Here is a 13,358-nt window from a genome sequence, read left to right as displayed (position 1 = left end):
GGTATTAAATAGATGTATGACCTGTCCCACAACTGGCTGATAAAGGTTCAGATAGATTAAATGACGTCACTGTCAGATAACGTAACAAAATCCGATATTTTGTTACCTTATTTGACTGTACAATTTGGTGGGACAGGCCCTTAATATATGTTCTTTCAGATTATGTTAAGTCAATCCGTTCAGTCCATTTTTTGTCCGCGTATACGAAGTCGCATGTAAAAACTAGTTGATAATATTAGTAAGATAAATACATTGTGATCTATTTTTTGTATAGATTTTTTTATGATTTATAATAACGCCATCTATTTTAAACATCTTAATATATTTGTTACAAGTTGTCGAAATCTGATATTTTCACCGTAATCAAAAACTTATACGAACCTAGTATCCTTACGCACACACCTTTGACTAAACTATCGCACAACTGTTGTGCGATTGTCGATTGTTTCGCAGCCTTCAACTGTTTAGTTGCACAACTAAACATCGAGTATTGTACCTCCATAAAGCTCATAGGAAAAAGAGACTAAGTTTTGCGATATATTAGTCAAATTTCGCGTAAGCTCTAAGAATTAATTTGATTATTTATTTATATCTCCTTAGTGACTGAACAAAGATACGGTTACGCATCTACGATTATATATTTTTACACATTATATATTACCATACTTTATACATAAATACTTCTTATCGATGCATTTATCTTAATTACAAGATTAACCTTAACTTATCATAAAAAACGATATTATACAATGTTGCATTATTTTAGGTATTCAACGCGATGTCTAAAATTTACATATATTTTTGAATTTATTTTACCGTGTTACTGTTAACTGCCGTGAGTTTCTACTGGCAATATATACTATTATAATAAAGCGTAAACACACACTTCTTTGTTGCCTAAGATGTCAGCAATCACAGCATATTTTCGAATAACTCTTTTTTTAAAAAAAGCCCTACACTTACGTCCCGCTTTAGGCTATATATTTTCACGCCGTTAAACTTAGGGGTAAATATTTTGAATAAAAACCATAATGTGGGAAAGAGACCACAAGTTGTTGCCGATATGAAGTAAGCAAGATTGCCATGGTTTGACATCATGTGATGTCATTTTGACATTTGTAATTGATAATATGACAAATGTGAACAATAAAATAAGATTTTTATAATTTTATGCGAATGAAGTCGCATGGAAACAGCTATTACTTGAATAAAAACATAAAGCCGTCCCTTTCATTAAAAAAATAGAGATAACATTACATTTAATACTAGCTGTTGCTCGCGACTTCGTTCCTGTGAAATAAAAGCAAAATAATGAAAAAACATAGTCTATGTTACTTACTAATAATAGCGTAGCTTTTTAATGGTGAAATTATTTTGAAAACGGCCCAGTAGTTTTTTTGAGTTATTTCAAAACATACAAGAAAAAAACAAAAAACCAAATCTTTCCTCTTTATAATATAAGATAGATAGATTTTATTTAATACAACGAGGCTAGATAGTTTCATTTTACGCTTATTTAATGGTGCGTAGTAACGTAGTAATATTTCAAGATAAACTTAGGGACTTCCTTAGTAATTATTTAACTCTAGTTATGAATAGTTATAGTCCAAAGTACAATGGTGGAAACTGGCGGTGGTCAACCTTCAAAGCTACAATCGTTTGAACATTTTGAAACGAGACGCGGAACAAAAATACATCGCAGCTTATAAATCTGTAATACGAATAAAAGTAGATTAGTGTTATACGGCTAGTTTATTTTTATTATGGTCCCTTCGTTTGCACTCACTGCTGTCTAATTAGTTATTTGTTAGAGGCGGAATTTGTCTCGTTACAATGAACAAGGCATTTTTTTTATGACATAAGGTAGCAAACGAGCAAGCGGCCACCTGAATCCACCGAAATGGAAAGCGACCGCTGCCCATAAACATCCGCAATTGCAGATGCGTTGCCTACCCTTAATTGATAGAGGAGGAGACGCACACAAAGGGGACATTTCCCCTTCCTATGCGTATCCTCCACCGTCAAATCCTCTTTTCCTTACCATCCTCTCCTCTTAAGAAAAGGATGGAAAGGGAAAGGGACTAAAAATTAGGACTCCGTCACCACACTCATCAGACGAAACGCGGAATTGCTTAAACTTCACGCCAGTTTTCTGTGTGGCCGTGGTATTACTTATTATTATTAAGAATTATTATAATTATTATTATTATTATTATTATTAAGAAGATGTTAAATCGGGTTCTACCACTATTAAATTGTTTCTAAAGTGAAACACTGCGCATTTCCGTGACTGTACATTTGTGAATATAGGCGACCCAATCGATTCGCGATCATAAGCTATATTGAGGTCAATTGGCAAATTTGCTTCAATCAGCAGTACAACTGCGCGTGGATTAACCAGTAACGTAACAACAATATCGGTTCCTTTGTGATTAAATTAACTCAAGTTCGTATTAATAACGAATTATTACTTTGACCCTTCTGATTATTCTAAAACTTTTGGTATATCGTATCTATATGTCTAGTAAAGGAATTCTGTAGATTTCTTTAACATGTTAAATCGTACCAAAGAAGCTTATTAAATTATAATATTACTAGCCTTTGACCGCGACTCCATCTGCGTGGAATAAACAAAACAATTTAGTAGCCAATGTGTTCTTCCAGACTATGTCCTACATGTATGGCAAACATCGAGATCCGTTCAGCAGTTGAATGGCAAACTCTAACAAACACCCATATAACTTTCGTTTATAGCGTAGTGATTTTCTGTGGCGAAGCGTGGAATTTAAAAAAAATGGTCGTCTATAACATTCCCGCGTGCATCTACTTTTTACCAGCTTTACTTTTTACCTTCCAGTCAAAGTCTCGTCCAAATCGATCCACCCGTTCAGGAGATAGCGATCAGGTCGCCATTTTGACAGCGCGGAATTAAAAAAAAAAAGTACCCCATAATATGCTCGTCTATGTCAGCTACCCTCCAGTGAAAGTCCGGTCGAAATCGACCCAGCCGTTTCGGAGATTTCCTGGAATAAACGCGATTTGAGGACAGACAGACAGACAAAAAAAAATTAAATGCGATTTTCGTTAACAGCAACGCAAATACACCATCTTCCCGAAATCTGGAATTTTTCCTTTGATGTTACAGACACTGCAATTTTATTACATGTATAGATAACGAATACTTCATTATATTTTCGTAATAATGTCAATTTAAACTTTTTTCTAACGTATCAATGTACAGTATTTAGACGGTTATTACATTTTTGTCCTTGGGTTCATGCAATTGTTATTCAGTCGTTAACTTCAGCTTACCGTTTAATTGTGCGTGAAGTATTTCTAAAAACATAATGTTTCAAGTTCCCTAAACAAAATCCGTCGGTATGTTCGAGCGTTTCCTAGTATACTGATATACGAATTGACACCACAGTAGGACGAAGTAGACTGGCCCGATGAAGCGTTATATTAGTTCTTTCGGTGAATGTTTAAAAATATTTAGTGATTGAAAATGATAAAACAGCTACAATCAAACACGAATCTTTTGGCAATTTAGCAGTGTTAATGTAACACCAGTTTATGATCTAAGCTAGGCCTACGTGGACAGTTGTCCCTGTCCTCATATTGTATACTAGCTTTTTTTTTGATAAACGAGCAAGCGGCCACCTGAATCCGCCAAAATGGCGAAGCGACCGCTGCCCATAGACATCCGCAATTGCAGATGCGTTGCCTACCCATATCAGACGGAGGAAGAGACGCAAATAAAGAGGATATTTCCCCTTCCTATGCATCTCCACTGTCAAATCCACTTCCCCTTCCCATCCTCTCCTTATGAGAAAAGGATGGTAAGGAGTAAGGGACTTAAATTAGGCCTCCGGCACCACACTCATCAGACGAAACACGGAATTGCTTCTATTTCACGCCTGTCTTCTCGTGGTCGTGGTATTACAGCGGGCGTGCCGGCCCATTCGGGCTAAAATGTTAAAGCGGGCACTACCACTTTCGCCCGCTATTTCGTACGCGTGGAATTTAAGAAAACAAAAGTGAGTAGCCTATGTTTTCTTCCAGGCCTATCTATACCAAATTTCATCGAAATCCGTTCAGCCGTTAAGCTACCAACTCTAACAAACATCCATCTAAACTTTTGCATTTATAATCATGTAAGAATGAGATTATTAGATTAGTCAGATTATTGCCGCTTATACCCACCGGGACAATTAAGTTTTTCGGACTGTATTACAAAAAAACTTAGTAATAAGCAATCACCTTGTATAAGATATCACCTGACGTCTTTATTGAAGGTTGTAAAAGTAAGATGGTATTAAAAATTAACAATATATACCATCTGTCATACTCAAGTTAAAAGTAAAGGAATTATGTCTCATTATATTCAGTTAATGAGATTAAAACCCTCTATATATACAATTTAAGAACATGCTGTATGTCTTTTTTTTTAACAACCGTCTAAGAGTGGTTTTACGCGTATGTAAGTTTAAATTCCTTTGTAACGGTCTACAGACTAAACGTTTAAACGGATATTTACGAATTCGATGTCAATTGACTCGTCTTCTTGCCCGGAATGTTATAGGATATATTTTAAATATACGAAAGACCCACAGCGAACTTGAAAAGGGAAATTCTATAAAAAGTAGTGAAAAAATCGAATTAAAACCTATAAGGTACCTACCTTATAAGGTATTTTTTTATATCGAAACCTTTTTTTAGATGTTTTCGAACATATAGATCTATTAGAGTAAGTCGGTTTTTTTATTAAAATAAGGTTGCTTTACTATTAATAGGAATAGAATTAAGTGATGTCCTTAGTGTATTTTTAGACAGAGATTTTAAGGAACTCTCGTAGACAATTACCTCTAATTAGGGCAGTAAACGTAAGGAGGCGCAGCTAATATATACCAGATGGTATTGGAATAACATTACCTACTTAAAGAATTAGTTATTAACGTAATGAAGCCTTCAACACCCACGTAAACCTGCGGATCAGTTAGTTTCCCTGACTGTACATATAAAGGACATGTAATCTTTGTAATAATGTAACTTTAAAAAGACAATTAACAAAACTCTCTTAAACTCAAGCTTCTCTGATCTACTTTTTATTTTTAATCTCCTCTGTGTATTTAAATTATTCAAACAGGATTTAAAACATCTGGATACTCTAAATAATCATCTAACAAAAAACTCCTTACTTGAATAATACATGAATTAACATAATCAGAAATTAATGAAATCACGTGTACTATAGATAACTAAATTTCTTTCACGTTTTCTTATTTGCTAAGGATATTGATAATTTCGTTTATTTAGATAATATGATATCGTTAACGCATTTATAAACCAAAACGTTAAACAGATAATCACTGCTTGATTTATCTTTAATTTTAAATAGATTTATAAAAGTTGTAAAGTCGTGTATAAAAGCGCGTATGGGTCAAAAAAACTGTTTTTTTAACGGTTAAAACGTAAACCCATACGCTTATTTACGTATTTTTCTTATTTCACGGCTAAACCATACACTTTATGGTACATATTTTTTCATCTAAACTAATATAATAAAGCGGAAACACACTTCTTTGTTGCCTAAGATGTCAGCAATCACAGCATATTTTCGAATAACTCTTTTTTTAATAAAATGCCCTACACTTACGACATAAATATTTTGGATAAAAACCCTAATGTGGGAAAGAGACCATAAGTTGCTGCCAACATCAAGGAAGCAAGATTGTCAAGGTTTATCATGTCATGTAATACTGACATTTGCTATTGATAATTTGACAAATGTAAACAATGTAATGAAATTTTTACGATTTCATGCGGATAAAGCCGCACGGGAACAGCTAGTAATAAATACAATACTAAACTAGTATCAGCAAAACAGGCTGTCGCAAGTGGATCTTATCATAATTATTAACTAATATTAAAATAATTTAAAAGTAAATACAATTCTGTTAACGACTGTACATTACTAATAAGATTATCTGTCTGTTTCATTTGCAAAGTCGAAATATTCGATAGAAGACAAAGACTGCCAGTTACGATCTAACATTCATAACGAATGGACGCGTGTATAGAATAAAAAAAATATAATAAAATATTCGTATTTACGTTAGAAGTGTAGCTTTATAAAATTTGAAAATTAGAACAATGGAGAGAGTATTAAAAGAAAGAGCAAACAAAATAACCGAGGAGGAATTCAAAAAGAATTTAAATGAGTTAGAGAATGTGGAAACTCAAGAAGAGATGGAGAAGAAGTTGGATAATTTAATGAAGGGCGGTTTCTTTTTAACTAATTGGATGAAAAGTTTATTCAACAAAAGTAGTAATGAAGAATTTAAAGCTGTTTGGTTATCTGTAAGTATGGAAAAAGATTTTTTCACTTCGATCAAAGGGCAAAAACAATGTTATTTTTCCTTTGTATGTCTTAGGTTTGATTATTTATAAATAAAAATGCATACTTAACAAATATTACCACACCAAAAAAAACTTTGCCTTTTTAAATACTGTTAAAGGATTCTTCTCGTAAACTTAAGGCTTACTTTTTTTTTGTAAAAAAGGGATCGCAAAATATAGTACTAAACAACAATCTCATAATAATGCAGCATGTACACTTAACTATGTACAGTAGAACCTCGATAACTCAAACCTCCGTAACATAAAAACCTCTATAACTTCAAAATGTAATATGTCCCCTTCCCATCAGAGCCCAAAACCTCTACAACATAGACCCTTGATAACTTAAAACCTCTATAATTTAAAATTTTTGTGTTTCCCTTGGAATTTAACTTATCGAGGTTCTACTTTAAAGATTTGTATTTTTGTATGTATTTGAAATAACTCAAAAATTACTAGACCTATATCAAAATTTTCACCATTCAATAGCTTCGTTGTCGCTTAGCATATAGGCTATATATTTTTTACATTCGACGCAAACGAAGTCACGTTCAATAGCTATTTACATTATACACAAAATTACATCCACTGTTGTGTTTGTAGTAAGAGACCGGGCTCTTCGTGCAGCTAACTGCAGAATATAGAAAGTTAATAATTACGATCAAATATGCGATAAATAATGCATTAAAACAATTTAGCATAATCCTTGCTTCACGATATAACAATAAAAATTATATGAGTCATAGTCTATTGTTTAAATAAATTACAAAACATATATCTAAATCATGCTACTATCGTTTACTGAACCGAATGAATCTTACAGATAAAAATAAGGATTTCGTTTGTGCATTTTTAAAAACGATTGTACAGTCAGCCACACAAATATGCATAGATTTACAAAGCTTGAGAGACTTATACACCTTCAGTTTCAATAAAAGAACGCACGAACCCGACCGACTAATTTAACGAATAAGCCCATAAATATTTTTGGAATAGAAAGTCTATACAAGTTTCTAATTTTTTTTATGTTTTTGCAGCTGACTGTACCTTAAAAGTACAACTAAATAAATGTTACAGCTATCATCTAGTTGGTTCTGCTTTTAAAACACATCTATATTATTGTTGATTTCAAAATAACCTTATTTTTTAGATTACTAATGTAGCTAGTCCTCTTAAAAGGTTAAATAAGAAATCCTACAATATTGCTTCTCCGTTGTTCAGATAGATGAATACAAGCAACAAGCAGAGGAGAGTCTGCAAACAGCGTGGAGAATTCTCAACCTGCCGACATGGAGGCTGGAGAAAAGAGGGTCACACCGAGGAGATGTGGTCGAATCCGTGAACGTGGACCAACTGGGCAAAGTCTACAGGTTCACTGTAAGTAGCTTGCAGTAAACAGTAATCTATACTTCTATACTAATGCAATAAAGCGTAAACACACTCTACTTCGTGACGTAGCATATCAGCAATTATAGCATATTTTTGAATAATTCATCCTTTAATAAAAAGCCCTGCACTTACGACACACTTTAGGCTATACATTTTCACGCTATTAAACTTAGCGAGCAAATAATTTGGAACAAACCATCAAGAGAACGGGACAAAAACTACAAACTACCAACATCAAGGAAGCAAAGTTGCCATGGTAATTTTTATCCAATGTCAAAGGCCTTCTTTGTCATTTTGACATTTTCAAATGAGAATTTGACAAACGTAAACAATAAAATAAAGTTTATTTTTTATTATGCGGACGAAACCGCATGGGAACGGTTCGTATAATTGGCGTCCATAAATATTTAACTTTTTCAGGGCATAGTGGACTGTCCAGCGAAGTTTCTGTACGAAGAGTTCAAGAACAATATGGCTAAGTTACCAGATTGGAACCCCACTATATTGAAGAATGAATTTATTAAGGTAAGGTAACTTATATGGGCGTTAACTTAACTTTAGGACTTTAATGTAAAAAATTGTACAATATAGACTTAACTGTTACATGCGAGTATTCAAAGTTATTCTGAAAATCGTTTTGATGATTTTTAGTTAATTTTGTAAATGTTGTTTGGAAGTCGCTTTACTCTTTTATCCTTACCACAAATAATTGAGTCCTCGCACGACGTTTATGAGCGATTTTCTTTAGTTGTTACCGACCGTTAACGACCGAGTAATCGACTAATGAATTGTACTCTAAGTGAGGTTCGCTAATCATTTTTTTAATCTCCTTATCATTTATCTTGACATTTGTACACTTATGGCCGTTGTTACTATCGGCAATGTACAGTCAAGGACAATTTCCTATTACGCTAAAATATCATTTCAATGTTAAATAAACTATACGTCCGTACAATCGCTTTGTGGAAAGAGACTTTGTATTCCCGCTTCCCTTTTATGAAGCTTTGACTCACACTGCACCTGGTAAATTGACCTTTCGAGAATCATCCGTCACCTTTGACACTAATATTGCATTATGATTGATAAAATAAATAACAATAGCTTACTACGCAGTTTCTTGTAATACTAAAGGGACATCTGTTAAAAAGTATTCACTTGTTTTTGATTTTTTTTTTCGCTCGTCTGCCCCCTTTTATTATATAAAAAAAAGTATAGAATAATAGAAATTGATTTGCCAATTGGAATATTGATACCAATATTTCTGTCAATCTTTTGCACGTTTTGCGACATATGCAACCTATGAACAAACACAGTGTATCGAATTGCGAAAGATTCGATTCTTATTCTTATGCGTGGTGTAGGCCTAATATTAGACCACATTTTGTTTCCACAACAGGCGAAATATCCTTTTTACTGCGTCCCCTCCTCTCTTGATTGAAGATTGCTTAGAAAACGCATCTGCAAATGCGTTTTCTAAGCAACAATCGTTTTGCTATTTTGGCCGCCTGCTTGTCCTATCGCATTAAAAAAATGTATTTCATAACCTATTTGGTAGAGTTTATAGCCTAAACTATTGAACGGATCTCGATGAAATTGGCACAGATGTAGAGGATAGTCTGGAAGAACATATAGGCTATTTACTTTTTTTTTAATTTCACGCCAACGAAGTCGTGAAAGCTTGTTAATTTCATATATCTAGTAAAACTTGCGTATTAACCAAATTGGAGGTCGTAGGAGGTGGGTCCTGGAGTAGACCTGTCGTACCAGGTGACAGCGGGCGGGGGGCGCGGTATCATCTCGCCGCGGGACTTCGTGATCCTGCGCCGCACCGCGCAGATGTCCCGCGAAGGGCTGGTTACTGACGCGGAGCCCTACTGCTATATGACCAGTGGTGTGAGTGTACAAGTACCTGGATATCCCCCGCAGAAGGATCTAGTCAGGTAAATATACGCGCCATTATACTTAAAATACATAATGCCTAATATTTCTATCAGTAAACCACAAATACTCAACTACACTCTACAAAATATTGTTTTACCCGCGTACAAACCAATGATAGGGTTTTTGCAGGGCTATCTATACTATTATAATAAAGCGTAAACACAACCTTTTTTGTTGCCTAAGATGTTAGCAATTACAGCATATTTTTGAATAATTCTTTCTTTTTTAATAAAAAGCCCTACACTAGCGTCACGCTTTAGGCTATATATTTTAACACCATTAAACTTAGGGGGTAAATATTTTGGATAAAAACCCTAATTTAGGAAAGAGACCATAAGTTGCTGCCAACATCAAGAAAGAAAGATTGCTAACTAAGGTTCGTCATGTCATGTCATTTTGACATTTGCTATTGATGATTTGACAAATGTAAACAATAAAATAAAATTTTCATTGTTTCATGCGGATGAAGTCGCACGGGAACAGCTAGTAATATTTGTAAATTGTGTTTTATGTAAAATTTCAATAAATAAAGACATTTAAATAAGCTATAGACGAGGCAGTAAATAAAAAAAAATCATCAGTACATTCTTTAAAAGGTCTTCAGTTTTCAAGTTTACAAAATTTTTACATTTTACAAAATTAAAATAAGCTCTATCTTTTGTTATAAAATATATAAACATTTAAATATTATTTATTGACACTTACTGGCAATTAATTAGGAATAAGTATCGAAATTATTCTACATTGTGCAATATTATCTACTAGCTGATGCTCGCGACTTCCCCCGCGTGAACAAAAATATATTCTATGTTATTCACAGATAAATTACCTTTTTAACGGTGAAAGAATTTTTAAAATCAGCCCAGTAGTTATTGAATTATTTCAATACATACAAAAATACAAATCTTTCCTCTTTATAATAGTATAGATTACTAATACGAAGACGATGAATACATTGTCTTTGTTCATATCTGTTTATTTTAATCCCTTATTAAGGTTAAAAAGATATGTTGTACTATCACACAGACATCACGTAATTGGTGATATATGAAGTGCATAATTCCATAGTTTTTTAATGCATTGATCTTTATTGATTACAATTGGTCATATTTTATTAATCCTATTAAGATAACATATATTATGTTTAATTACGACTTTACGACGAAATAAAAAAATAATACAAAACATAGCTCATGTACTCTCAGATAAATTATCTTTCTAATAGTGAGAGTATTTTAAAATCGGTTCAGTAGTTTTTGCGTAAAATACATACAAAAATACAAATCTTTCCTCTTTATAATATTAGATTGCAACAATATTACGGAGGTCCTATTTTAATCCTATTTCCTTCTTACTCTTTGAAGTAAGAAAAGTATTGAAATGGAGATGTACAGATGAATTTAATGAGGCAGCATTGGAGGGAAAATATTCTGTCCCCTCCTCTGTCATAGTAAACTGCTGTAGCGGATGTATATATTCGATTGCTCTTTTGCAATCTTACTTCCTACTAATATTATAAGTGCGTAAATTTAGATGGATGTTTGTTAGAGTTTGTATCCTTTTTAAGAGGGGGGAAATCTTTAAAAAGTTACTCTTCCTTCTGGGGAGAAAACTGGGTTATGTGATAGAGTTTGTAGCCTAAACTACTGAACGGATCTCGACGAAATTTGGCATAGATGCAGAGGATAGTCTGAAAGAAGACATAGACTTGCTTTTATTTTATTTTATTACACGCGGACGGAGTGGAAGTCGAAAGCTAGTTTAAATATACAGTAATAAGTTATGTGCTATTTATTTTCAGAGGTCATAATAAAGTGGGTTGCTGGGTGATGAAGCCGAAGTCCTCGCAGACCGCTGGCGGGAAGATCGAGGAGTGCACCATATTCCACTGGCTGATGTGCTGCGACCTTAAAGGTAATGTACAGTCGCCTTCTTACGAGGTGTTGGAGTTTAAAAAAAATACAATCTTTTGAATAAGTATCTACGATAATTTAACATTTTTAATAATAGCTTGAATTATCCAAGAGTTATAATAATTTAACTAAAAACTAGTATTGATTAATTTTATTAACCCCTGTTGTAATAATTTCAGTTCTATAAAACATTATAAAGGGAAAAGATTTATATTTTTGCATACAGTGACATTGAAATGTATATATTTAAAAATTCCATCACCATTCAAAAGCTACGTTGTCACTTACATAGGCTATACTATAATTTTTAAGTTTCACGCGGATGAAGTCGCGAGCAAATACTATTTATATTTATATATATTAGTTTTCGTCCGTGTGTTAAAAAAACAAAAATGACTAGCCTATGTGTTCTTCCAGACTATCCTTTACATCTATACTAAATTTCATCCAAATCCATTCAGCAGTTTAGGCTACAAACTCTAACATCCATCTAAACTTTCGCATTTATAATATTAATATGATTTTCCAGGTAAAATCCCGCAGTTCGTGTTGGACGCGGCCTTCGCTACGGTGATGTTGGACTACATCGTGCACGTGCGGAAGTTCGCCGCAGACTCGAAGGCGAAAGGCCTCTTCTAGCTCACTTCACGTAATTCTACTGTACGGTGCTTACATAGGATTATTCCCAACCGTCACCCCGCTCTGTCCCCACGTGAGAATGAAAAGTCATCCCTCCCATTTTTAGTCCCACTATCACCAGTAAAACAGATTGAACCGTTATGAAATAAAATAAGTTCCAACCGTCCCCTCGTTGCAATAGGTGAGACGGGTGAAACTTTATTCTCACGTGGGGACAACGGTGTGACGGTTGGGAATAATCCCTTAGATAGTGCTAGGACAAACCCCGCGTACAAGCTAAATATTACGTTATATTGGAATTTTTTAATGGTACAGTCAGCTGTTTAATTACATTTTAAAAAGGATAGAAAGCAGGTGCGGTTAATTAAATAGAAATATTAATCAATACTATTATAATAAAGCGTAAACACACACACCTTTGTTGCCTAAGATGTCAGCAATTACAGCATATTTTTGAATAACTCTTTTTTAATAAAAAGCCCTACATTTATGTCACGCTTTAGGCTATATATTTTCATGCCGTTAAACTTAGGGGTAAATATTTTGGATAAAAACCTTAATGTGGGAATTAGACCATAAATTGCTGCCAACATCAAGAAAGAAAGATAGCTAATTTGTCATGTCATGTCATTTTGACATTTGCTATTGATAATTTGACAAATGTGAACAATCCATTCTTGCTAACCTTAGTTTACAGCCCCCTGGTGAAGGTTTTATTTAAATTTTTAATTACCAATAATAACTGTAATTGAAATATACAAAATTTTGTATTTAGTGTGTAGTATAGTAACATCGGTGTTGACCTATTACAGTGCCTCGATTGATATCATCAGCTACCGGTAATTTGTCAATCACACTGGATACCGTCTATCTAGTTAACTGCTACTCAAAATAGTCTTGGGCTTAATCGGACATCTGCAAGTGCGCACCGTACTAGTACAATTGGGAAAACGTACTAGTACACACTTTTAGTACCTTTAGTACTTCAGATTTGTGAAAACACAATACATGAATAGAATATAACGAGGGTTATATATTACTTCACATCAAATTTTAATCAGGGTCAAACATATGTTT

The 13,358-nt window shown here is 33.7% G+C and overlaps 1 protein-coding gene across 1 annotated transcript; it reads left to right on the top strand.

The window, feature by feature from the left end:
- Positions 1–6,053: 6,053 nt before the first annotated feature.
- LOC106101824 (steroidogenic acute regulatory protein, mitochondrial-like) lies at positions 6,054–12,676 on the top strand. The gene is made up of 6 exons (XM_013281162.1): positions 6,054–6,360; positions 7,621–7,776; positions 8,209–8,313; positions 9,523–9,728; positions 11,531–11,643; positions 12,172–12,676. Exons 1-6 carry the CDS (start codon positions 6,154–6,156, stop codon positions 12,279–12,281), a joined length of 897 nt encoding a protein of 298 aa, XP_013136616.1. The 5' UTR covers positions 6,054–6,153; the 3' UTR covers positions 12,282–12,676.
- The last annotated feature ends 682 nt before the right edge of the window (positions 12,677–13,358 follow it).

The sequence above is a fragment of the Papilio polytes genome, unplaced genomic scaffold, assembly GCF_000836215.1.
Source record: "Papilio polytes unplaced genomic scaffold, Ppol_1.0 DF823935.1, whole genome shotgun sequence".
Classification (NCBI taxonomy): domain Eukaryota; kingdom Metazoa; phylum Arthropoda; class Insecta; order Lepidoptera; family Papilionidae; genus Papilio; species Papilio polytes.
Note: the sequence above shows the minus strand (reverse complement) of the source record. Positions and strands in the feature narration are given on the sequence as shown.

What these genes read in the sequence shown, in the direction of transcription:
- LOC106101824 (XM_013281162.1), top strand. Translation starts at nt 6,154, where the DNA reads ATGGAGAGAGTATTAAAAGAAAGAGCAAACAAAATAACCGAGGAGGAA. An exon ending in TGAAGAATGAATTTATTAAG is followed by an intron (nt 8,314 to 9,522) that starts GTAAGGTAACTT and finishes TGGAGGTCGTAG; the next exon opens with GAGGTGGGTCCTGGAGTAGA. An exon ending in CCGCAGAAGGATCTAGTCAG is followed by an intron (nt 9,729 to 11,530) that starts GTAAATATACGC and finishes ATTTATTTTCAG; the next exon opens with AGGTCATAATAAAGTGGGTT.